The sequence below is a fragment of the Chiroxiphia lanceolata genome, chromosome 2, assembly GCF_009829145.1.
Source record: "Chiroxiphia lanceolata isolate bChiLan1 chromosome 2, bChiLan1.pri, whole genome shotgun sequence".
Lineage (NCBI taxonomy): Eukaryota > Metazoa > Chordata > Aves > Passeriformes > Pipridae > Chiroxiphia > Chiroxiphia lanceolata.
In genome coordinates, this window is record NC_045638.1 from 24,992,674 (window position 1) to 25,019,802 (window position 27,129).

The following is a 27,129-nucleotide window of genomic DNA, read 5'->3' on the forward strand; positions in this document are numbered from 1 at the left end:
AGAAAAAGATGCAGAGTGATAAAGAAAACCCTCAAAATAAAGAAAAAAATGTCAGTGATGATCTGTTTTAACTTTAAAAGGGCAGAAGATATCAGAAGTTGAAGGAATCTATAAAATGTCACTGGTCACAGTGAATGATCACTTAAATTCAAAATTACAACAGAACTTTAAAAAAAGAAGAACATATTAGAAACAAAATGCACTCTCTAAGTCTCAGGTTCATTACAGGATATTGCTGGTGAACTGCAGAAAAAAAAAGAAAAAACTCTTAAATTGGTATTTTTTTTCCATATTTGAGAAGCAGCTCGAAATATTCTGTTGGCAAATTTGCCACTCACAGTAAAAAGTGAGCAAGAGCGTCTGCTATATTTAAATGGGTTTGAGTCAGTAAAGTGTACATTGATTTATGCCAGTGGTCAAGACACACAGGGTGTAGGTTACTCCCCCCAGCCAGGATTAAATGGAAATTTAATTAAATGGAAATAACATCACAATGGGAGTAATATTCTTCATGTTCTTACATCTAATATTGTTGGTTATACTAAGGGAATCATAAAGTAGATTGAGTTGGAAGGGACCTCAGGAGACGCTTCATGCACCACTGCTTCAAGCAGGCCCAGCTGTGAGGTCAGACCACGTTGCTCAGGGCTTTGCCCAGACAGGTCTCATAACCTCCAGGATGGAACCTGTCCAACCTCCCTGTGCAGCCTGTCCCTCTGCCTGCCCCTGCCCTGCCTGTCCTCATGGGAAAGGTTTCAGTACCCACACTGAACCCCTCTCATTTCAGTTCCTGCCTGCTGTACCTTGCTGCCCTGCCATGCACGGCTGTGAAGGGCCCGGCTGCCTCCTCTCCATCCCCTCCCCACAAGCACTGGGGTATCTGTGAGGTGCCCCTGGAGCTGTCTCTGCCCCAGGCTGGACAAGCCCCCCTGCCTCAGTCTCTACTAATGGGGCCAAGCTCCAGCTCTGAGCATTGCAGGGGTGAAACTCACTCCAGATTGTCAGCATCTTTCTGTGTTGGGAGGCACCAAACTAGTGGTATCCAGATGTGCTCTAACAAGGAGTGCTGGGCAGAGGGGAAGACTCCTACCCTGAGGTCCTCATTGTGCTCCTGCTGTTGCAGTCCCAGACACTGCTGGTTGCTTTTGCTGCCAGGGCTTAACAGTAGCTGCTGCCCAGCTCGCTGCCTCAGAGCCCCTTCTCCAGAGCTGCTCCCCAGGTAGTCTGTCCCCAGCCTGTATGATTGCAAGAGACTCTTGCAGAACTTTAAATTTGATTTCTTGAATTTTGTGAGGTTCCTGTTAGCCCATCCCTCCAACCTATCTAGGAGCCTCTGAATGACAGCCCTTCCACTGAGAGTACTGGTAGTGGATCTGCAACCTGGCATTATCTGCAAACCTGATGAGAGTGTGCTCCATGACCTCTTCCAGGACACTGATAAAAACATTAAGCAGAACAGGTCCCAGGACAGACCTTATGGTACCTACCCTGTTGCACATTCCAGGCAGAAAATGATCCCCTAACAATGATACTCTAAGCCTGACCATCCAAGTGGTTTCTCAATAATTTAATCGTCCACCCACCCAGGCTGCAATGTTGCAGGAGATAGTGTCAAAAGTTCATTTGTTCAGATGGATATGTGTAGGCGAACACCAGGACTATGAGGCTTGGAAAGAGCAGCTTCAGATGCGTGTCTGCTGGAGCGGCGACTTCCGGGATCGAGTGAAGCAGAAAAACAACAGCTACTTGTGTTATTTATTGTACGGGTTCCCCCCCCCGAGCTGCCTATTTTTCCTGACCCACGCAGTCCCCCCACGTTGTCTCCCCTCCCCGATCGAGGACTCCTCCCCTGCACAAGCAGGAGAGGCTGTCTCACCCACCTCTCCCCAAGTCCCTGGTTCTGTTACTGGAACGCGGTCCTCCTGTATCTCCCATTGGTCAGTGGAACTCTCAAGCCACTCCCTTCCCCCCATACCTTGACCCAGTCATGGCCCTTCTTGCCCTCTCCCCAAGCCCATATAAACTGCGGGAGTTTTGGAATAAAGGTCTTTTCGCCACGGAACATCAAGTGGAAATTTGGTCACTCTCTTCTCCTGCAAAAGGGGGACCACGTGACTGAATTCCTCTCCGGGAAGTTCAGCGGAGAGTCCACACTCAGATCCGTTAGATATGCTTTTGATATAATTTCAGAAATTCACTCAGGTCATAGTTTCATGTCAATGTTTAGTTACAACATAGTTTAAGGTAATCCCATCTACTTCCCTTCCTTCCCAGATAACCTGACTTCTGAACACAAGGCTTCTGGTTCAAAGTTTTGGTCTTAAAGATACTTCAGCTCTCTAGAAATTCGTATTTCCATGGGCCATAGCCTCATGTATCTGTGGGTCACAAAGAGCAATTTAGGACTGACTTTTTGGAACTTCATGCCATACTGTCAGTATGCATATGACATACTCAGCAAAGGCATGCTGTAACCAGAGTAGTTTTTTCCCATTTTGTCCAAGATGTGTCTCTCCTCACACACCTATTTCTCTGTAGAGCATCACAGATGAGGAAACATTTTGTCCACAATTCAGTTACCTGAGCACAAGTCCAAGTCTCTTCACCCAATATGCCTAGCAGTCACTCTAAGAACATTCATGATAAAAGCAAGGACTCCAGTAGCCATGTGGCACAGAAACTTCGTATTATTAAGATGGAATGGAACAGAAAGTTATGTAAATGGAAAAGATGATGGGTTTTTATCTCCTTAAAGGCATTTTCCCTGTGGAGTATATGAGTAGCAGTTGAGTTGAGTGCTTTGCTATCTGCTGGTTGTTAATATAATACCTTCCAGGCAATGTTTTATTATTTTTACTTTTTCCATCACTGACTCTGGCTTCTGTTCTCTTTTTCTGCACTCCATGAGCATTCCTTTGGGTAATGGACTTCATTGGACTAGATTTACAGTGAGAGTGACCTACAAGTCATGATGATGGAAAATTCATTATAGTTTGGGATTAGTTGCTAATCTTCAGGATTATTAAAACTATAGCACTTGAACATTCTTCTTTTTGTTTTAATTGTCTGTGTTATGAACAAAGGGCACAGAAAGTCTAGTATCTGGTGTACATATATAATTTCTTACGAGCATTGACAGATAAATAAATAAGAGCTATTTTCCAAATGACCTTCTCCTTCCATCCATATTAGAATGTTCTGACAAAATTCATAATTGACTGAAGTCTTTTTATAGCAGCAATGAACATAATTACCAGGGACAGAGTTTCCAGGCTGCCACGTCTCTGCTCAGTGTCATGTCATAGCTGTGGCTCCAGTTGGGCTACATCTGATCAGCGTAGTGCCTGTACTCTGGCAGAGTGCAAAGATTCAGCAGCCTCCTTCCACTGTGGGGATCTGACTTCACAGCAGATAGCATTTCTAACTGGAAATAACAATGCTTTGGAAGTATCTAGTAAACCCCAGCTGGTCATATGTCCTATTGTTCACAGAAGGAAATGGAGATTAAGCCACCAGCAGTAGTCTATGGACAATTTGTTCCTAAGTTCTAGAAAAATCTTGTTCGTTCTTTCCATCATACATTACTAAATTATACTGATTCTTAGTACAGTTTACTGTTCTTGCTTCAGCCTGTGGTAGGAAGAAACCAGATTCATGATAAAAATTTAACCTATATTGTGAGCTTCCTGGTAACTGCACCAATTGAAACAACTCCTAGCTACTTCACTATGATACAAAACCCCTTGAATTCCTGAGGGCAGTGAAATAGCTTCTTGCCTTCCAGTTCCTGAAAGACTGAATAGTGTAGCAGTTCACTCATCTGCCACAAATAAAGAAAACATAGGACAGTGAACAGTTTGCAACTTAACCTCTTTTTTTTTTCTTACTCAATGTGTCTTCACATTCCTCTGAAAGTATCTAAGGACTATAATACCATCTCAGAGGGTACTAATGTGGAAAGAAAATTTCCACTTAGTAAAAAAAAAAAAAAAATAATCACCCTTCTTTGGCAATATGCCAAGCTCAGACACATAACAGGGTGCAGTCACTTGTAAAATAATTAACCAAGCAGAAGCTTGGTCGATGTGACTGTTTGAATGAAAAATGTCACTGCATTCCTAATGTACTCTTAGTGACCTACACATAGACACATATCTAATAAAGTGTCAGATCAGGCACTTCACCGGTATGCAGCTGCCTACTCACAAAGGAAGAAAGTGGAGCAAAAAAGTGCCTTTAATGTTAGCTGTCATTGATTCTGGGTTAGCACAGCAGCATGAAATATAAATGTAGTATTTCATATGGTCTCTTAAGATGCTTCAACAGACTGCTCAGAGAGTTTAGGGAGTCTTCCTCTCTGGAGATATTCAAAACCCACCTGGACATGATCCCGGACAACTTGCTCTAGGTGAGCCTGCTTTAGCATGGGGTTGGACTGGATGATCTCCAGAGATCCCTTCCAACCCCAACCATTCTGTGATGCTGTGAACCTTTCAGAATGAGTATTTTTATACAGATGTAAAGTACTGACAGTAATTGGCAGTAACTGTGGACACAAAGACAGCAGCACATGTGGACATGGTCTCAGAGTACTCACTGAGTGCATGAAGAAGTTGGACTCCAGCTCTATGCCTAGCCCGTGGCCTAATGGCCACTTTGCCTCAGCTCCACCTTCAGGAAACAGGGATGATCAATTACATTACAAAAGCCTGGAGCAAATGGCACGAGGTAAGGTTGAAAGCCAGTTCTGATGATATTTTTGTATTTGTAGTGCACTTTGATGCGTCCACTGAGAAAAGACGAAAGCAGCAAGTAAGGAAGCAAGCCAGCTGCTTTCTCAGGACACCCAGAGGGCAATATGTGCCATGTCAATGATGGCAAGAGAACCTACATTTCCTGCTTCACAAGAAAATCATTCATCCAAGCAATTTTTGCTACATGTTGTTTAATTGAAGTCCATTTTGTTTACAATGTAAGAAAATTACTTTTGTTACTGGGTAAAATTAGTTATTTAGAGAACATAACCCAAAAAATTATCTTGAATGCATGCATTTGTTATACTTCAAAAGACTTCTGGCAGTTCTTGACCACAAAGTAGTAGGTAATAAAACAGAAGAAGACCTAAAAAATTGAAAGATTAAAAGTAGTTCTTCAGAAAGCAAATCAACTTCCCTATGTATGAAAAAATTTCAGAGGTAGGCTTTTTGCAGAGAACAGATAAGCAAAAGGAGATAAGCAAAAGGTAAGAAGCTCCTCAATTGCATCAGGAAAGTTAATATTAAAAGAAACATTCCAAGCTAGGCTGTATTTTCTAAAGAAAAGGCTTTTGTTGTTTGTTCTCACTATTTAAACCTTTTTCTAGCAGACTAGGAGGACAAAAAATTAATTCAACCAGAATTTTATAGTTTGCTCTTACAAAAGAGACAGACGTTGTTTATAAGCAGCAGAGAAAGACAAGAGTAGAGAGCCTTACTCAGCAGCACCATTTCTGCCTATCTATAAGAAATCAGGATATTTTTGCATCTTTTTTGTGGAGCATTTTACTTGCTCTTGTGCTTCCACCCAGCTGTACCTTTTACCTTGTCAAAAGAGAACTTATTTTGTCGCACAAAATTTTCTTGGGCCTATTCTTCCCAGAATTAATTTCTAAGCAGGACCAAATGAACATGTGTCCCTAATACTGGCACAAAGAGGTTATACCACTTTGAAACAAAACAGAGTAGATAACACATGGTGTGGTGGTGTTTGTCTCTGAATAGTCTGTAGAGGTAAAGCACAGGGAGAGACAGATGCTTTCACTAACACATGGGACACACTGAAGAGAACTAGACTTTTATTGGGGTTTTTAACCATTATGCTGGTAACAGACAGCAAAGGTCAGAATAGACAGTAGCTGAAAAGGAACAGGTCTCTTCAGTTTGCTTTCCTTTCATCAGTGTTTATACAATCAACCACAGCTTTCAACAATGGACTGGCTAGCAATGAGTCACTAAAATGAATAATCCTTTCTAATCTCTATGAAAAACATCCTGTTAGCATTGCCATATTCTAGGAATTGTTATAACAGGAGCAGAAAAAGGATTAAGTCCTTAAACCTGTCCCATCAGTACAAATTTATTGCAGTAGAATCTCTCTGTCAGTAATGAGTCTTTACTTCTTACAAAAACAAGAGAATATTCCTATTCTGTGTTTCTTTTCTCCTGTAACAAGCCCTCCAGGACCCACCAATAATATGGCTACTTAAAAGAATTAAAATCTAGATCAACTCACAGCACATGCTGAGGATGACATAAAAATAAGGACCACAAGTTCACCAAGATCACATCAGAGCCTGTTATCAATGCCTTTCACTTCTGCCAGCAAATCCTCCAGAGATTGTGAATCCTATAGTCTCACTGCTGTCCTTTCTGTGCTTTGCAGCACAGTGCTGTGCCTCTTTCAAAAGGTGAGTGATTCTAGGAAGTGATTAAAATATGTAGGATGTTCTTTGTGGCATAAGGCTGAAGCCTATGACTTCAATACCAAATGCAAAAAGGCTGTCAGCTGTACAGAATGAAAAATCGCTCCGGTTACCTGACAGGAACTATTAGTCTCATGAGCTATGAAAATTGCTAGAGGAGGCAGATGACTGCTTTGTTTTCCCCACAACACTTAAAATGGCAAGCGCTTGCTAAAATATTTAGTGTTAATAGAAACGTATGACAAGCTCTTACTGGTCTCCTTTCCAGAAGTGAGAGTTCAAGAAGACTGCCTCCTTTCACTGCCTCTGTCACATCAAGGTATCTGAAAGCTGTTGAAGGTAATACAACACAGAACCCACAGAGACATCCTCAATTAATCTCAAATAAATTGACAAGGCTTTATCATCAACAGGTGGCTCAGCAGTGCTTGTTTTGAACCCTTCTTTTAAAAAACATCACATATTTTGAGGTGCTCAAGCCTCACCAGCTCTGCTCCTATGGACTAATGTTAATGAGCAGAAGCAGAGTGGGATGATGCCAGCTGTATTTGTAGGGTGGGGCAGGAGTTGTGTTTTTCAGTCAAGGACCTTGGTCATATCCCAGCCCCAGAGCAAATTTACCACACAACATATCGTCAGTCTTAACTCACTGACTGCCCACAACATGAACGGGCTGGAGGTCACAACCAGCTTGTTTGTACTTTTTTTTTCCCCTGTGCTGGGCTTCTTCCCAAAAGTAAGTGGGGCGGAGAGGGAACAGTCTGCATCTGTACCTCCTTTCAAGGTGGAGCTGAGTCAGAGCTCAAATTTGCACCCAGAACTCTCCAGCTCTTGGCACATCTCCCACCTTCATGGAGGAATTAAAAACTACCCAGGAAGACTTCTTAGTTATCACAGATTAGGTTCACCCTTCTGCCAGGTGAATTTTAGAAACGTTTGCAACTGGTAGTACTGATGATGGAATAATAGTTCTTAGATGTAAAATATATATAAAATAACTGTTGATTTTAGGCGTAGGCATTATATCTATTACTTTAATATATATATATATATGGATATATAATCCATAGTAAGAATCCCACTTGAACATGGAAGGGTACTATCTAATAACAGGAAACTACAGATATGGCCAAGAGCTGTGCACTTCTTTTCAGTAAGTGATAACACAATATGGGATGGAAACCATTCTAGTACTTCAGTCCTGCCAGACCAGCCAATCCCATCAAATAGCTATGCATATTTGTCAGGCCTTAACACTTAACATCTATATTTTTATTGAAAATACAGCTCCAAATCTCCCTTTTCTGATGGTTATAAAGAACTCTCATGGTCGATTATTTTAAAGGTCAATTTACTAAGATCTTTCTCTATTAAACAGCAAGAGCTTTTAATCTCCTCCTTGAAACTGTGTAAAGGAGTTTTAGGCTTCTCATCTCGGAAAAAAGCACAGCTAGAATGGATCAAAGCAGACACTTGTAAAAGTCCATATGGCAGGACATATGGAGGTTATGGAGAATAACCTCTCCTAATTGTCATTTCTCCTTTTATACTGACTCTTCCTGGAGCCCAAAGAAAAAGAAAGTAAGCAATATGCTATATTTCCTGAAAAAAAAATATCTTGCCTCATTTTACCTATCATTAGTTGGCTTTGGAGGCTCTACTTTGAATACCATATTAGTGATTTTTTCCTCCTTCAACAAAGTGACTGAAAAGACAGAAAGCGACTCTCATCAGGCACCGGTCTAGGGCTGACTTCCTTTCTAACTGACTGCAAGCCACCTTACTTTCACTTTTTCTGCTTGTAAAATGAGAGCAATGGCATTTATTTGCAATTGTAAGCAACTTAGAAATATATGAAGCAAAAATCTTACATATTGGTTTATCCTAAGTAAAGGTTGAAGACAGTTAGTACTAAGCTCTTATGAGTTTACTGCACAACAATGTACATAAACATAACCTTTATCTGAGCTTGTGGTTGTTCATATGGTAATATCTGATGTATTTTTGTTAAGGAAGCAGGAAAAAATTGGTTGTCAGAAGTCTATGCTACTGTGTAAAATTAGATTTAAAAGAACCCATAGGAATGACAAGAATGTCCTTTGCTGAACCTTGGTGCCTCATGGAAGAGCTCGCTGCATGTGAAAGGAGGTAGATGATCTTACACATTCCCTCTCCTAGTACTTGCTGCCACATGATGAGTTAATATTTGATTAGACAGTGCTGTATCTATGACACCTGTTCACCAGGGAGGCTAGGCCAACAACTGATGTAATCTACCTTATTATATACTTAATGATAGAGGAGAAGTGCTGCTTTTTCAGCTTCCCACGTCTGCTTTTCATTTCCTCTCCTACACATTCCTGAGGGGTCATGTTCAGTACTTTGCAAGAGCAAACAAACAACTATAAATTCTCTCTCTCTCAATATCTCTCTGATTCTGTGCAATTTGCCTGAAAAAGAGAAGAAAAAGTTAAAAAATTTCCACCGTATGCTGTGTTTCTGGAAAGAAAATTACTTCTTGCAAATAGTTATTTATATTACCTGTGTTGGCTAGATTTCTCTGATTACAATAGATCACAACAGAAAATACAAAAAAATTGGTTTGGTACTAAAGCTACACAGAATAGTTCATATTTTTCACTGGTGGTTCATGCACTTGGCCATTGCTTTCAGATCCTCTTCACAATTGTCCTCTCAAGACAACTTTTCCCTTTGACTAGTAGGATCTACTCAATTTTTTAGGTCAGTTCTCTGAAAAAGAGAGTGGCTCTTACTGCCACCTTGCAGGAACTCCAAAGCACCTCATCTGAACAGAATCCTAACTCATCTCCCTGTTGTTTGTACCCATGATTCCCAGGGTACAGTGCCTCCCTTTTGGAAAAGTGCTTCTGGTTTGCACCACTAGCAATCACAGTAATCTTTGTAATCTGAATACAAATTTTATTTCAAATGTGCAAGGTTGTGTTCAGGAGACTCTACCCAGTCAGTGAAATTTCTGTGGTTTTTTCAATTCAGCCTTCACAACTTCTGTAGCTTTCTTGTTAAGAAATCCCCATCTCTATAGGGAATCCCTCAAATTCCCACATAACTATAAGTGATTACAGCATTTTTTAATACAAAGATATATAGAAAAAATATATAGCATATATTGCCCTTCTTACTCTAACTGTTCTTATAATTTGAATATATAATCTAGAGAATATTTTCTCAAATTTCCATTTCCAATTTTTTCTTCCCATTCTAAAGAGGTCATCTTCCCCTGAAGTAAAATTTGCCTTTGAACAGAGGTAAATTTTTTTGGGGAACACTAGCACTTCTTTTCTTTTCTGTGTGTTCTTTTATTGGGAATGGGAAGGCTGAGAATAAGACAGGGTGTGTCTGTCATTGCCCTGGGCTAGGTCCTTTCTTCAGTTCAGGGACAATGTTAAAAGGCCTGGATAGGCTTTGAACAGAAACAGTTGACAGTTCCCAACTGATTAAGGGTGGTCAAAAAGTTGTAGTCAGTCTATGTGGAAATGAGAGTAAACAGTAATTTTGTTTGTAGATGTGACTGTTGAGCTGCCAAAAGTCTTCATTCACTTCTGTCTGGTACTCACCTGCTTACTGGTCAGAGTTCCCACAAACACAGCAACACATCTATGCTGGGGAAATAGGCAGTGGACCTCAATAGAACTGTGAAACAATGCACACTGAGACCGCACTGGGAATCAGTGTTTGAACATCACAACTCATGTGGGGATTCCCAGATACATTTTTGAAAGTGGTACACACAAACAATTCTTGACATGGGATTCACGTGACTGCATTTTTAGTCCCTATGATTTTGCTGCCACTTTGATCACATCTCAGAAACAAGTTCATGTCCAAAATTAGGCTGGAAAAAATGCTGCTATAATTATTTAGAGGAAATAGGAAGAGGAGAACATCCTCCACTGCCAGCTACTATGCCCACAAAGATAACAAAAGCTTTGGCAGAAGATAACAACAGGCATGTTCTAGCACTCTCCACTTTGAACTTCTTCCAGGAACTGATGGGGAGAAATAAGCACTGTGGTGCAAGACTGAGAGGCATATTGTAGAGAAAACACACCATGAGTTACACTGGCCTAAAAGGTGTGCACTAGGAAGAACAAAAAGGCCTGGTCAATGGTCTTTAAACTCTTTTATAAGGACTTTCTCCCCTGCCCAGGCCATTTTACATGCTTATTTACTACACTATAAATCATGCTTCATGAAGTTGAGAGGACAAATGAAGCCTGCCACAGTTCTGCATGAATCTAACATGTTTTCTTAGGCAAGACAGGAGTTGACAGAGCATCAAATGATCATGTTCCATCTATAACTTTCACTCTGTCAAGTCTTCTGTCCTCTGCACACCAATTATAATAAATAGAGCCGACTGCATATAGCCAGAGGAAAATAAAGGCAGATCTCTAACATATGTAAAAGATTCAGAGATTTTTAAATCTTTTGAATGTTTACACTCTGTTCTCTTTGGTTTGAAGACAATAAAAAGCTGGAAAGGAATGCATCTTCACAAATCAACATCAAAATGTAAGTAAGAATATCAGCTCAGAGTATCATCCTCTTATAGTGGGAGCTGAAGAGAGAATGTGCTGTCAGTAAGCCTGGCTGGGTGAAATATCTTTACAATAGGATGCATTCCTGAGTTCATGAGAAGTAGTAGTGATTTATCCTCCCACAGGTATTAACACCTCAAGCTTATTGTTTGCCAGCAAGAAACAGTCAAACCCCACACACACTCCTCTTTGCATTTTTTTGGAAGGACTTTCCTCCAGCCCTGTGTTTTACAGGTTTATGTTCCACCTTGTGTAGTTAGTGCAGATTATTCAAGATTTGTAAAACATGAAGGGTAGGAAAGGAATTCTCAAAAAGTCATGTAGCTTTACAATTTCAGTCATGAAAAGGTATGGCTTTAATACAATCACTTTTCTGGGAGCCTAGTATGGGGATACTGTTCTCAGGAATTCTGTTTCATAGAAAAAAGTGTATTTCATCACGGAAGTTATCATTATGAAATAGAAAAAACATGTAATTATAAATTGAATGTACATGTATCAGAAAAGACACACAGGATAAGAGATAATTTGTTTCAAAATATATACTGGATAATTTCATTATATTCCGTTTTTATTTTGCAGTATGTATTGAATTATCTTTTTAACTGAAAACTGCTTCATCCCTATTTCAGAAGGAAAATTGGTGGTGACAAGAACATGTCAGAATAGAGACGGAGACTTGGGAAAATAATCATATAGCCAATTGTTAGTGGATTAGAGACCAAGGTGGTTTTGTTAGTGTAAAGTTGTCAGTCTCAACGCTACTACAAAGAGTGAGGGCACCACCTGCTGTTTCAGAAATTTATTTATTTGGGTCATGACAGTGACTCTTCAAGTACTGCACTCAAAAACTAAGTAAGCTGTACTTCTTTAGGAAAGCTTCCTCCTGAAATTGAAGCTTATGCCAGACGATTTAATGTGTTTTCAGTTGCCTGTTCACACAATGAACTGTATTGTAGCCACAACGCTGGTCATAGATGACTGAATATGGGAATACTCAGAGATTTCTGAAAGAAAGGAAGTATTTCACACTTCTCCTCTGCTGTAGTACATGGGCTCTTCCTCATCCAGGGCATCAAAATTTAGCAGTCACACTTTTTCAGAAGATCTGATTGGTAGAAATAGCATCTTTATCATGACAATGGTTTAGGTCATTTTATGAGCTGGAAATTATGGAATAACTAGTTACTACTGCATAAGCAAGACATCAAACTACAGTTCAACCAGTTTTTGAAAATTTTGAAAGGACCTGTGGTCCAAATTTTCCCAGTTGAGAAGACAAGGATTCATACACACCCAGCTACAGTACAGTAGTCCCTTCATTAGCAACACAAATTGTATTCTTACGCACAGATCTTATTTAAACATGCATGAAGGACTTCATAAACTCAGCTGTCTGGCAGTTCTGAGACAATTTGACCATAGCAAATTAAATCCCTAGCTGACCAAGAGATAAGCTGTAGAGTGTGATTACAAAGTTGGAGTAGCAGTTTGGATCCTCTGAGTTAGCAAAGACAGAATGTCTGCTTAATTTTTCCTAGATGCCACAAGGAATCACCTTACAGTCTTCTCTTCTTCTGAATATTAACTGGCACTTTGGATGATTAGACATAATCAGATTCTTGAATTTTATAGGCTGGTAAGGGACTTTTATAAGGAATGGTCATTCATAAATAAAATGATCTATTGCTAAAACTGCCACGAGAGTTAAGAATCATTGCTAAAGGAAAATGGCCAATTTCTGTACAAAGGCCTTCAGCCATTTGGTCAGATAATGTCCTTAAGGATTTTAAGTGAAAGTGAGTTCAGAACAGCAGCAGCAGCTGCAGTCTCTTCACAAATTTTGGAAAACAACACAAAATATTAACAAATTGTGTTGTTTTGCCAAGGAAGATGACAGCATGGCCCACTTCCTCTTCAACCAGAGCCAAGATTTACATTGCCCACTTACAAGAAAAATTATATGAGATATTTTAATTTTTAACCTGTATAAATAATTTCTTATTTGTGCATGAAAAATTCAAGGGAAAAGCGAAAAACATGTATAACTTGATTAACACCCATGAGCTAAGATGAAGTTAGCAGATTTTTGTAACATCTTCACATCAAACATATTTCAGTAATAGATGCATAACTCATGGTTCATCCAACAGTATAAGTTCTTACAAGGTAACAATAGAGATGTCAGTACAGTGTCCTGTTTCCCCCTTTAGAAGATGCTTTGTACATCTGAAAGATGTGCAAAACAAAAATCATCTAGGATTGCATCAAGCTTGTGCATTTATTTGTGGCTTATTAAAAATTAATTCATTGTTGTAAATGAATGATAATAACAAATTAGCAAAAACATCTTCTTTTCTTCTGGTTTTTTTTACACAAATAGTTTTATTACAAACTTGTTTTCTTAAGAAATACACATGTAAGAAATTACACAAAGGCCTTGGCATTTGTAAAAATCTTTTGGTATTCGCATGGTAATAGTCTATAAAACATCTTTGGACACAAACGTGCTCAAACAATGGTATCATTGCATAGAAATTCTTTAGAAATATTTCTGAGGCCACTTTGAAGAATTTTTTTGGCACAGTATTAACAAAATTAAGGCCTTATACTTTTCAAAATCAAGTCATTCAGTGTGTGAGTAGTGTTTAAAACCCTGAAAAATATTAAATACAGAATAAAGACTATAAGCTCAAAGCAGGATTTACTATAATAAACACAAATAGCTATTAACCTGGGTTCAGTCTCTGCAACTTCAGCATTGAAATAGCCTATGTAAAATGAACATTTCACATCATACTTTGGCATTTAACACCTAATTCATGATACTAAAAAGAAGAAAACTTTTGTAAGCTTTTTTTTGAAATTATAAACTCAGAGCTTGATTTGCCTAATGGTTCGTATCTATATAAATTACTAAAATATTTATATATAATTTTTTCTTGACCATTGCTGTATCATTCTTTATTCCACAGGAAAGTTTGTTCTACTGCATAAAGAAGCTGCATAGTACCAACATAGCAGAAACACTTGCCTATCTGGGAAGCCAATTTGGCAATCTCTTCCAGATGTAGTCCCATTAAAACTGACAGCACTAAAGACTACAAACAGAAGCAAAGGTTTGCAGGATGGCACTCTATGTTGTGAAAAGATGGTTACATGTTACTTAACCACAGTCTGTAATCCCAAACCTCTTTTTTACATCAGTATTGCTTTGTACAGGAACAATAAGTACATACCCAAGAGTCTGGAATTTTAAGACACCTAAATAACGGTAACAACAAACTTATCTGGGGAAGAAAAATGAATCTAAATATATAATACAAGAATGAGAAAGGGGGGTCAAACAGTATAAGGCAGAACTGCATACCTCCTAGCACCTTTGCATTTTTTTCTGGATAAATGCTGACTTTTTATTCTATCAGTGCATTGCATTTATATAAAAAATACATATACTTTGATCAAAAGTGCCATTTGGCATGTCAACATTTGAAGCTTATCTTTGTTGTCTCTTTTCTTCTTTAGCAAGGACAGGGCCAGTAAAGCAGTGTGTGTTAGTTATGCAAGTTCCTAAAAGGCACTTTACTGTTTTCATATTGGACAACAATGAGGTACATATGATATATGTCTAGGCTTCATTGCTGTTAAACGAATAGCACCATATTGTGTGAAATTAGTTGAAATTCAAAAGTCATTATGTTTTTCTCATACAGACTTGACAACGGCTAACATTTGAGCGTAGATCCCCTGCTTTCAAAGTTGAGGGAGTCGGTTTCCTATTAAAAAGAAACAAATTAAAACACCCATTAACAATTGTTGATACAAAGAGACAGTTTTCAACTGTATAACTGACAACACAAACTTTGAATGCAGCCAAGTGGCTCTTCAAGATGTGCTGAGTCAAGAAGGTGTTCCTAAGTTCTCCAATGTGTAATCACTTCCAAGTTTAGTCACAAACTATCATAAGATTAGTTTTAAATATCACTCACAGTTACTTTAGAATTCAGTTCTATCACGAGGCAGAACATTTTCTTAATAAGAAAACACTATCTGTTAAAGCAGCAGTTTGAAAACATGGTAGAATTTGTGTAGTAAAATAAAATTGGGCAAAGAAGCTGAAGACATTTGACTGTTCATGAGTTTCTGCTAACTCTTGTGACTTTACAGAAAAATGAAAAACCAGCAAAGGAAATTATTTGATGTCATATATAGAAAGAGAAACCAAAGCCTTTAGTCTCCAATCTATCATAAGATATTTCCTAGCAACTGGAAATAAAACATTTCAGACAAAAGTGTGCTTACATCTAATGGTTTTCATTAAAAATGATTACGAGTTTACAGGAAATTCAGGAGTATTTATGAATTATGATAGCAGGGCAGGTTCCATGATCTGGGGTTATTTTATAGAATCTAAGGTATAGTTTGTAGCCAGAAAAGTTTAGAGGTCTCTGGGAAGCACTCAATGAATACAAACAACTGTAGTGCTGACTCCTCTAAATTTTCTTCTGACCAGCTTTCCTCTTTCCTAGGGAGCCAGCGCTTACCCCAGTGATGGGTGTTTTCAGTAGCTTTTCTGGTTGAAGAGATTATCACAATCCCAGTGATAATCAGTCCCAGTGTTCAATTTTTCTACCTACTGAGTTGACAATTATCTGATAAACAAACAGTGAAAACTGGCTAAACAACCTGCTTCATTCTGACAGAGACTGGCTAAGCAGTGTTCACAGATCTAGAAGACACAAAGAGATAAAGGGTACCAGGAGCAGCAGTTAGGACTGTGGTGAAAGAGAGTGTTTGCCTGCACTCCAGAGAAATATCTGCTGATCAATTAAGCTATGTTAAAATATTAATAAAATTCATATAGAGTGAATTAGACTGTGTTAAAAAATACATATGTGCAGGAGACCAGAACAAAGCCTACTACCACCAGCTGCATTTTATTCAAACATACTTCCTCTCACATTAGAGAAAGGTAAATAATTGTTCCACTCAGTTCAACACCTGTACTAATTTCAAGTGGTTCTATTATATGTTAACATCCACTATGGGAAAATGTTTCATTTCAATCAATATGTCAGCCTATCCTAGTTACCGCCTAGTGAATACAATCAAGCATAGTGGAATTGCAAACACTGTTAGATTATTCTGAAAAGCAAAATACAGGGTACAAATGACACATTATGAACACTAACTGATGATACATTCTCCCAAAAGCTATTAATTTTTTTTTACTGTTATGAAAATAATTAACTACATATACTAACCAGACTAGTGGACAGCACATACTTGAACCTGTATTACATTCAAACAATACTACTTTTATTCAGTGACAAGGCTCAACTCAGTCTCAAAGATCGATAAATAAATCATGAACTTACTTGAACATCTCATTCCTCTCTATAGTGGCAAGCCAGAAGCTGTAAGCATTTGCATAATAATTGCAGGTGCCCCGGCCGTGGCATTCAATGAAGGGAGCACTTCGAAACTCCTCTAGGCAGGAACCAGGAGACGCCAGGGCCTGGCCAGAGCCCTCTGCACCAGCACTGGTGTGCTAGAAAAATGCAAAGGCATTGATCAGAGAAGGACCCTTCACCTCTTCTGCCACAACATCTATGAACTCTCTTGCACAAATATTTCTTCATACTTCTCTCTTTGTCCTCTCTTGTGTCTAACCGCTGTTTTGTTCCTCAGCTCCAGAAGAAGCAAGAAGGTGGAGCTGAAGGGCTCCAGAGGTGGCACTGGGTTGTCTCACTTAATAGCAGCACAACACATCAGCAACATCAGCTTCAGGGCAGCCGTAAGCACAGAAATTCTTCAGAACTGACAGTAGGATCCAAGCTATCTCTATGTAAGCAACAGGCCAAGGCCAGCCCTTGGCCCAAAAGGCATAAGGACTGGTACAGCTCATATCTGAATAGCTTAACCCAATTCCCACCCCACATCACAGTGGCCTCTCTCCCACTGCAAAGTGCTAACAGCTCTGGATCCACGCTGTTTCTCAGACCTTGCCTAGGCTTTGCCTGGGAAAATGGTCAGATTCTTTTTAAAGTCACCAGAAAGGGTGGAGGTCTAATGCCCTCGTAAGGCCCAAAGTGATATAGTCAGATATTAATTTTCCCAGAGCAGGAGTATAGATCAAATGCCTGAGGAAAATGCTTTCCTCAGCTCAGAGTATGCCCCAGTGCACTTACCATGACAAAGGAGTAACCAATCCAAAGTGAACTCCAGCCTTCCGGACATGGTGGTATTTGAATTGTTTGACTGTGAACGGCTATTACCATGGCAGGAGCTTCACACACAGAGCATCTAGAAAGACCAAGATATGAATAAGCTGCATGCACTTAAGGATTAATACTTCTTTATTCAGAAGTTACTTTCTTTAAGCAATCTTGAAATAGAAAATGTTGTCATGATCAAAATCAAAGGAAAATCACAAGGTTTCATTTAGAAAAACAGCCAACTGGTTCTTTTTTTTCTTCTTTTTTTTGTTAATTTCTAATTTCTCCCTTACTTAGGGACAGTTTAACTATTAAGTCTTATTCCTATTAGCCTTCCTACGAGTAAAGAACAAGAGACCTCTTATCTAAATATTTACATGTCTTTGTTCTTTCCTTGTCCCATTTGTACTGTAGTTTCTAAGAGTGGTCAATGTTATGAACATGGGAGGCAAATAACCGAACATTGTAACTCAGCAAGTATCACTTAAAAGTGGTCTACTGTGATCAGAAATGAGTAACAGCAATTCATCATCCTACACACAGCTCTGAGTGACTTCCAGAGAAAAAGCTGTCTCTCTGGAAGATGTCTTCCAAAGGTAACCACTGCTAATCTAATCTAATGCAGACTCTTCCCCATGCATTTTCCTTGGAAGTAGTTTTTATTTACATTTGTGCTCTTTAGCTTCAGTAAGAGATTTCTAGCAAAGTAACTTGAACAAACTTCAAAGCAGCTCTTCAGAAAGCCATGCAGTACCATTTCTTTTACTTTAGATAAATTCACTGTGTCTTAGAACTGCTAGGTTAGCGAATAATCCAATCATCAATCATGCCTGCACAGAAGAATCATAAAAAAAATATGAGTTGGGCTAGAAATTTTAATATGCAGGCTAGTAACAAGGAATTTGGTAGATATAATCCATTTTTTCTTGTACAACTCCTCAGCTAGCTATTGTAGTTAGCAACTATAAAAATCATTCAAAACTAAACAGTCTAATTCCTGTTATCAGAGCAATGAAATCAAGTGCAAAATGGATTAAGTCGGGTTCTGGAAAGTTCAGAGAAGCAAAGGAATTCAGAATGAAAGCCTTCTATTTCTGCCTTATGATGACTGCTTTCATACCTACTCCCTTCATCTTTAGTGCAGAAGTAAGATGGTTATTTTAAGAAACACATCAATGAAAGAGTAACTTTAAAGAAGGAATGTAAAGCTGTCTCTATTCTTGGAGCTCTGCTTTGCTTCAAGAGATTTCTGGTATTTCAGCAGAAGGTCTTACATGAAAAGAAGTCCCATGACCCAAGGCAGCAAGTGACACTTCTACACATTTTCAACATCAAGAGTGGGAAAACTGTTGCTTAAAAAGCCTCAACTAATAAAATTAATTGAAAGAAGAGTCTTTCAAGTTCTTTACTGTTTTTTTTTTCCAAAAGGTGTATTACAATATCTCACTCACTGCTATGGCTAAAAGGAGAAAAACAAACATACACAAACATACACATATATACACACATACACATTTTTAAGGTGCAAAAACTACTCTACAGGCATAAGATAAGACAAAACATTGGTGGGTACCTCCTCGAGCAAGAGTTTCAAAAGTGATTGTTAAAGGCTATTTTGGGTGCGTAATATGGCATGGCATTAAAAGGCACATGAATTTAAGAAGTTGGTCACTTAAATTTTTTTTAAAATTCAAGCCCCTTCCATTCATATGCAATTAACAACTGAAAATGTACCAACAAAAGCAATAGGCTCTCTTGAGAATCTTGTCCTCAATCTGCCACTCATTTTTGAGACACACTAAATTCTTTTGCACTAAACCGAAAATAAGAGTGCAGAGTACAACTGCAGACACAAGATGAATTCCACTATGCAAAATAACTATCAAGTGCTTTGCAGTAGAGCCACATAGTTTTTTGAACATACCATGATATCAAGACTACAACCCACTGAGGATTTAGACTGTATTTTCTATTGGACGGTATATACAGACCTGAGAAAACATTACCAGGAATCTCCACTCCCATTCACTATACATGACTGGAAGAGGGATCAGCAAGAGCTGGTATAGATTAGAAGCAATGATAGGAATTATAGTAATGCCTATATCTAATGATTATCACTTAAGCTGTACATTGGAGATTCCATTGTCAGATCCACATCTAACAACAGTGGTACAGTTTACTACACTTATGCTCACAACTCTGCCTTCAGCATTGGACATATTAGGCCAAGAGAGTTTTTACTAGTAGCCTTAAAATTTAAAATGGACCAAAAGTTCAACATGTTGGATTGATGCAGAACAGATATGCCTGATATGAGTGCCATTCTTTATGCTAGTTGAGAATCTGGAATTATTAAAAAATAGATGACTGATTTTGCAATTGTTTCCTCTAATTCAGACAATAATGGTTGTATTCAAGCAGAATGTCCAAAACAATGGAAGAAGCCTGACAGTCTACTGTATGATAAATAATGCTACCATTTTCAAACAAAAGGAAACTGAGCCCTAAAAAGCTTCTAGCTATGGTTAGTCAAAAAAACAGAAGCGTTTTGGAGGAGAATTGTGAATAAATGCAAAACTTTTTCTCCTTCAAAGTCATCGTGGTTGGGCTTCGCGAACAAAGATTTGAGAAAGGGCTCTACCTACATTTGTTACAAGCGCACTGGTGACTAAAAAGGCCAATACGAGACAGGCACGTCCTGTTGCAAAAGGCACAGCAGAAAGACTCCTTAGGTGGAATATTCTGCAAGGCACGAGTCTTTCTGCGTTGTCTTTTCTCCTTGAGAGTGATCCTGCGTGCTTTCTCAAACGCATCAGCAGCGTTATAGATGGTGTGTCTCCAGACCTCCCAATTGGAGGCCAGAGTAGACCAGTTATATTGATCAATATGGTCAAGGCTGAGATGTTGTTTCAGGGAGTCCTTGTATCTTCTCTTTGGGGCTCCTCTCATGCCAATGGCAAGTTTACCATAAAGCAAGATCTTAGGGAAGCAGTGGTCCTTCATCCTTGAGATGTGCCCTGCCCAATGCAGCTGTGTTCTCAGCAACACGGCCTCAATACTTGTGATTGCTGCTTGTTCTAGAACAGATGTATTGGTCACATAATCTGACCAGTGGATGTTTAGGATTGTATGGAGGCAGCGTTGATGGAAGCGTTCTAGGAGTCGCAGATGGTGGTGGTAGATGACCCATGATTCAGATCCATATAAGAGAGTAGACAGCACAATGGCTCTGTAAACACTGATCTTTGTACTTTTCTTCAAGTGTTTATTTCATCAAACTCTTTTATGAAGCTTTCTGAAGGCACTGTATACCTTTGCTAACCTGTTGTCTATCTCTCCGTCAATCTTACCATCCGAGGAGATGAGGCTACCTAGGTAATTAAACTGCTGGACTGATCTGAGCACTGATTCACCAATGGTGATATGGGGGTGATGGAAGACTTCCTGAGGTGCCGGTTGATAGAGAACTTCTGTCTTCTTTAAGCTGACTTCCAGCCCAAAGAGCTCAGCAGCATCTGAGAAGCAGGATGTTAAACGCTGCAGAGCTGCTTCTGTGTGGGCAACAAGGGCGGTGTCATCAGCATAGAGCAGCTCCCGGACAAGATGGTTTAAGGTCTTAGTGTGGGCCTTCAGTCGACTTAGGTTGAAAAGGCTTCCATCAGTACGATATCGAATGTAGATACCGTCCTGATCATTGAGGTCTGCTGTGACCCTTTGGAGTATCATGCTGAAAAAGACTGTGAATAGGGTTGGTGCGAGAATGTAGCCTTGTTTCACACCATTGGTAATTGGAAAGGGCTCAGAAAGTGTGTCGCCATATCTGACTTGGCCGTGTTGATCCTCATGGAGTGAGATGATCATTTTAAGGAACTTAGGGGGACAACCTAAACATTCCAAAATCTGCCAGAGACCTTTTCTGTTCACAGTATCGAAAGCCTTGGTGAGGTCAACAAAGGTTACATAGAGACCTTTGTTCTGTTCCCTACACTTCTCTTGCAGTTGTCTGAGAACAAATACCATGTCTGTGGTACTCCTGTTGGCTCTGAAACCACATTGGCTTTCAGGTAGAATTCCTTCTGCTATGGCGGGTATTAGTCTGTTCAAGAGTATTCTTGCCAGGATTTTGCCAGCAATGGAGAGCAGAGTAATACCACGGTAATTTGAGTAGTCTGATTTAATTCCTTTCTTCTTATACAAAGTGATGATGACTGCATCACGAAGCTCTGATGGTAGTTCTCCTAGTTCCCAACAGTGCGGTATAAACTCATGAAATTTAGCATGGAGTGCAAGGCCCCCATTTTTCCAGACTTCAGGTGGAATTCCATCAACCCCAGCTGCCTTGCTGATTTTCACCTGCTGTATGGCGTTAAGGGTTTCTCCTAAAGTGGGGGCAGTATCCAATTCATACTTCACCAGTTGTTGTGTGATGGACTGAATTGCTGAGTCTTGGACTACATGGCTAGTACTGAAAAGAGTCTGAAAGTGTTCAGACCATTGATTCAGAATGGACGTTTTAATCTGTCAGAAGCGTTTGACCATTAGCGCTGAGTAGAGGGCTTTGGACTTGGTATGTAGGCCCGTATGCTGTTTTCAAGGCTTCATAGAATCCTCTGTGATCATCCGTGTCTGCGCATAATTGTGTTTTTTCAGCTAGACTGATCCACCACTTGTTCTGGATGTCACGGAGTTTCTGTAGGAGCTTGCTGCATGCAAGACAAAAAGCCATTTTTCTTACGTGACAGGATGGCAGTGCAAGGTGTGCTTGGTGGGCGGTTTTCTTCTTCCTCAACAGTTCCTGGATCTCTTGATTGTTTTCATTGAACCAGTCCTTGCTCTTCTTGAGGGAGAACCCTAAGGTTTCTTCAGAGGACTGCAGGATGCTGTTTTTAATATGGTGCCAAAGTGTTACAGGAGAGGTATGTGTAGATTCTGTGGAATGGTTATCGAGCCTGGTTTGAAGATTGGCCTGGAATCTGTCTCTCACCATGGCTGATTGGAGATTGTTAACTTGGGAGTCTCCTCCTTGGGATACTGCCCCTTTTAGGTTTGAATTTAAGATTGAGGTTAAGTTTATAGCGCACCAGACGATAGTCTGTTTGACATTCTGCACTGGGCATCACACAGGTGTGGTGGATGTCATGGACATCTCTCTGTTGCACCAAGACATAATTGCCAATGCTTAGATCTGGGATGCATCCAGGTTGTCTTCAGACTAGTTTTCTGCTGAAAGATAGTATTAGTGATGGTGAGCTGTTGTTCCGCACAGAATTCTAGCAGAAGTCAACCGTTATCGTTGCAGGTTCCAACACCATGCTTGCCTAATACTCCTTTCCAGGCTTCAAAATTCTTTCCTACTCTGGCGTTGAAATCACCAAGGATAATGATCTTATCATCTGCAGGAACCTTTTGGGTAAGGTGGTGCAGGTCAGAGTAAAATTTATCTTTTTCAGCAAGGTCAGCTTGGAGAGTTTGGGCGTATATACTAAAGATGACAACGTGTTGCTTGTTGTGTAGTGGAAGGCGTAGGGAGATAATGTGGTCGGAATGACCTGTCAGCAGATTTTCGAGTTTAGGAACAATAGAATTTTTGATCATGAAGCCGACTCCTGAGAGATGCTTTTCGGTTCTGGGCTTACCTGACCAAAAGAGTGTGTAATCGGCACCATGTTCTCTAAGGCTGCCTTCCTCGTGAAGGTGAACTTCGCTGAGAGCAGCAATGTCAACGTTGAGATGTGACAGTTCATGGGCAATTAGGGCAGAACGACGCTCAGGACGTCTGCTATCTGCATAATCGAGCATGGTTTTGATGTTCTAGCATGCTAGAGTTAATTTGGGTACACCTTTGGAGGCAGGTGTATATGCCTTTGTCTTTCGATCTTTGTGTGACTGCATTTGTAGAAGGTGTTGCTACAGGGCTTTGCAGATGTGGGTAAGGCCTTCGAGCCTGCGTAATGGATTTTTTAGGTGAGACGCAGCACCCTTTAATCCTAAGGTTCATCTGTCAGGGCCGAGTGAGCTTGGACGGTGGCAGCGAGGTCCTCAGGACGCAGGTTTAATTAGAGTGACCTTCTCTTGGATGGCCTTACAGGGCTAATCGAGCTCCATCTGCCCGGTTTTAGAGTTGTCCGTCTCCTCTGTGTGCTCCGGGGCTCCCCCCTCTCATCCCCCACGAGGGCACAGCCTGCGCCGGCGAAGTTCCCCCTCTCTCGCTCCTTTCCGCACCCAAGGCCGGGCCCCAGCGCCCGGGGCCAGGCTGCGCCACGCGCCCGCGTTCCGGGGCCAGCCCTCCTTCAAAGTACATCATAGCTTTTGAAAGGCAACATTTCTAAGTAAATCTTTTCGTATCAATTATACTCAAAATCAACTACTCTATTTATTTAGGTTTCCCCTGAAATGGATTTATTTTTGATCAAAGTCTAAACTGAAAACATGCACATTTTGAAACATTTCATCAAAGGAACTCAAACTTTAAATTTAAAGGCAGTAAATAAAAATATACAGATTAAAAGCCTTTTCCAGAAAAATGAAGTACCCTATGCTATTTTCACAGGCCTCTTCACTTTATAAATAGAGCAAATTGAAATCTTACCTGCTGATGAATGGTCTGATATTATCACCAGTGATAGGAGCCATATTCATTGGCATGGGTTCAGGAGTGGACAGCCAGTAGGAATAGTCATTTCTTGATGCAAAATTACAAACGTTGTTGATATTGCAGAATAAGAAAGGCATGGTACTGAATTTACGAAGACAGCTTCCTGCTGTGCCTGCAATGTTAAGTGAAAGGTTACTTGTTAACACAGTTTTGTCAAACCATTGCCAACTGCCAAACAATTATTTCCAGGAGCAGTTAAAAAAAGCAGAGAACACTTGCTCTGGAGGGTCCAGTTCTCTCAGAGGAAGTGACTTCTCTTAGCTCCATGAGGAAGGAATAGGGTAAGGCAAAGAGTAGTCCAGTCTTGCCTGTAGAATTATGGAATACATTAGATTGGAATAGACCTCTAGAAGCCTATCCTAATCCCCTGCCATTTACATCAGGTTCATTGGGTCCAGAGTCAGCTGAGTTTTGAGTATGTCCAAAGAGAGATTCAACAACTTCTCTGAGGTCCCGTTCCAACGGCTGACCATCAGCATGGTAAAAAAGCTTTTATTTATGTTTCACTGAAATGTATCTCATACTTGTGTCCATTGCTTCTTTTGTCACTGGGCCCCTCTGAGGGGCCCTGTAGACAATTGTAAATTGCAATAAAGGCCTTCCCCCAAACACCTGTTAAGGCTGAGCAAACCTAGTTCCATCAGACGGACCAGATCCAACTAGCCATTTCAGTAGCTAGCTGTTGTATTCACTGTGGTATATCAATATCTTCCTTGTTCTGTGATGCCCAAGTCTGGGTTGGTTGTGCCTCACAACAGCCAAAGAGAGGAAAAGACTCACTTCTCTCCATCTGCGTTTTTTGCCAGTGTAGTCCAGTAGGTTGAGCAGTGGGGAAAGGGCAAGGGCACACTGCTAAATCATGTTCAGTGTTGCTCACCAGGGCTCCCAGGTCTTTTTCTGCAAAGTGGCTCTTCAGAAACCTGTACTGCTACTACTGGAAGTAGCAGCCAGTCCCCAGTCTGTTCTGTTGCACTAGGTTATTTCATTCTAGGTGCACCGCTTTGCATTTGCCTTTATTGAACAACTTGAGGCTCTTCTCAGCCTTTTCTCTACTTTGGCCAGGTCTCTCTGAAAGGCATCTGTGCCCAATGGGGGATCAAACATTCCTCCCAGTCTGGCATTACCAACAAACAGCTGAGAGTGTGTTCTATCCTACCACCCAAGTTATTAACAAATTCATTAAACATTGGCCCAGTACTAGTTCCTGAGGGACATCACTAATTAACAACCACCACTCACACTTCGTACATCTGCTTACCAGAACCTGATGGACCCACCGATTTTCCACTCACCTTATCTACTTAGGCAGCCCATATCTCACTAATTTGACTTCAAAAGATAGCAGGGATGACCACATCAAAGACTTTGATAAAGACTTTCTTAAATAAACTGACACTGTTTCCAATATACACCAAACCATTTCTTGTACCAAACTAGAAGGTATAATAAAGCACCATTTAGCCAAGAGTAATTACACATATTTGTTCAAGACAGTTCTACAAATGAAAGAAACATTTGATTTGTAATTAATTCTAATTGAATTCTAATTTGGTCTCTACTTACCCAGATCTTGGCCATGTGCTCTTTCATTGCCTTGCACATAAAGCAAGGAGTAGCCATGGTAAATCAGCCTTGTTCCAAATGGACATGATGGTTCTTCAGTGGTTTGACTGTGTCTGGTAACAAGGAAGCCATGAGCAACAGATGGTGCACCTGGTGGGCCCATAGCCCCAGGCAAGCCATCAGGGCCTGGTGGACCAGGGAATCCTCTGGGCCCTACAATACAGAGAGTCTCCTTATATTTCTACAGACAGCAGCACTCTTCCTACATAACTAAAGTGAACTTAGATATATTCACATCTAATATCATATATTATTTTTCTATTAAGAAATCAAGTCTTTGAAGAACTCCTGGGCTTACCTGGGGGACCATAAGGACCAATTTCTCCTTTTTGCCCAGGCTGACCATCAAACCCTGGACTACCAGGTGGTCCAGGCACACCTGAAGGTCCTGTCACTCCTGTTGAAGAAAAAAAGGAATAATTATTACTAGATACGATTTCATGTTAGTTCTGATGTTTTTGCTTTTAATACAGTACAGCACAGGTACATGTCAGCATAAACTTGAAGATTCAAGTGCATTTGGTTCAATATCTAGATCACATAAGAGGGTTACTGCAGGCAAAGTGATTATAGTAGACAAGAACAGAGAAGTAAGAAGAAGGTGTGCTTCTAAAATGACTGGTATTTACCTGGAATATGAAAAGGAATGGCAGCAATCTCTTCTTTTTCTGCTTATCATATGACTCAATCAAAAACAGGCCATAAGAAAGTAGGGTCATGAAGAATGGGAAAATTGGTATCCTCTTAGTTTTTTCCAAACAGGTTTTCAGACACATATGCCTGCCCTCTATCGATTTTTAGGGATGCTTTGAGTCCTACATTAACTCAGTAATTCTGACTTCAGGAAAAATTCTGGCTTCACTATCATCACCACAGCAACATTTCTGCAACCGATCAGAAGCTTTAGATACACACAGCTGCCCTCTACCTGATCACTCAAAAAATAATATTGTGTTTATGTATTGAATTGACTACTAGTAAATAGCGACAGATCCCATACAAGCAAACCCCTGCTGTGTTCAATCACTGATATTATTCCATAGCTGTCTCCTAAAGGACAGCAGTTGCAGAGTTGCAACCCCACCTTCAAAAGCAACCTTTCTCATCTACTATATTAATTAGAAAGAAGATATTCATTATATTCCACTGTAATTCCCCATCATATTATCATAAATCAATCAGGAAAAAAGCTTTCCCTTAGAATTTTAACACTTCAGAGCTCCCACTCTTCATGTCCTGTCATTCTGGAGGATATGTGCCCTTGTGCCAGCATTTCATTTGTCTTACCCTTTGTTCCATTCTCTTATTTTCTAATGTGTTTAATCTTTGCATTTCACCTACTCTTTATAAAAATTGCAATGTCTGCACTAAAATAAGAAATCTAGGACCATGGAACAAGTGTCCTCAGGAAGCACTTTCCGCTCCAGAATCAAGTGTGTTTCCTCACACTTGTCTTCTCTCAGAGACACACAGTAATTAAGTTTGGATTCAACACTAAAGACAGAAGATAGCCTAACAAATACATTCTGGGGAAAAGTTGAACAGAGCATCGCAAGCCGGTCTGCTTACCGCTAATCCCAGATACTGATG

The 27,129-nt window shown here is 40.0% G+C and overlaps 1 protein-coding gene across 1 annotated transcript in view; it reads right to left on the reverse strand.

Moving 5' to 3' along the window:
• Window positions 1-11,827: 11,827 nt before the first annotated feature.
• COL4A1 (collagen type IV alpha 1 chain) overlaps window positions 11,828-27,129 on the reverse strand; it is a 127,511-nt gene continuing 112,209 nt past the window's right edge. The window contains exons 47-52 of the mRNA XM_032680323.1: window positions 25,838-25,936; window positions 25,480-25,692; window positions 23,851-24,028; window positions 17,232-17,346; window positions 16,419-16,591; window positions 11,828-14,816 (exon numbers count right to left, since the gene is read on the reverse strand). Of these exons, the coding sequence (XP_032536214.1) occupies window positions 14,735-14,816; window positions 16,419-16,591; window positions 17,232-17,346; window positions 23,851-24,028; window positions 25,480-25,692; window positions 25,838-25,936 (860 nt within the window). The 3' untranslated portion in view covers window positions 11,828-14,734. The remainder of the gene's footprint in view (window positions 14,817-16,418; window positions 16,592-17,231; window positions 17,347-23,850; window positions 24,029-25,479; window positions 25,693-25,837; window positions 25,937-27,129) is intronic.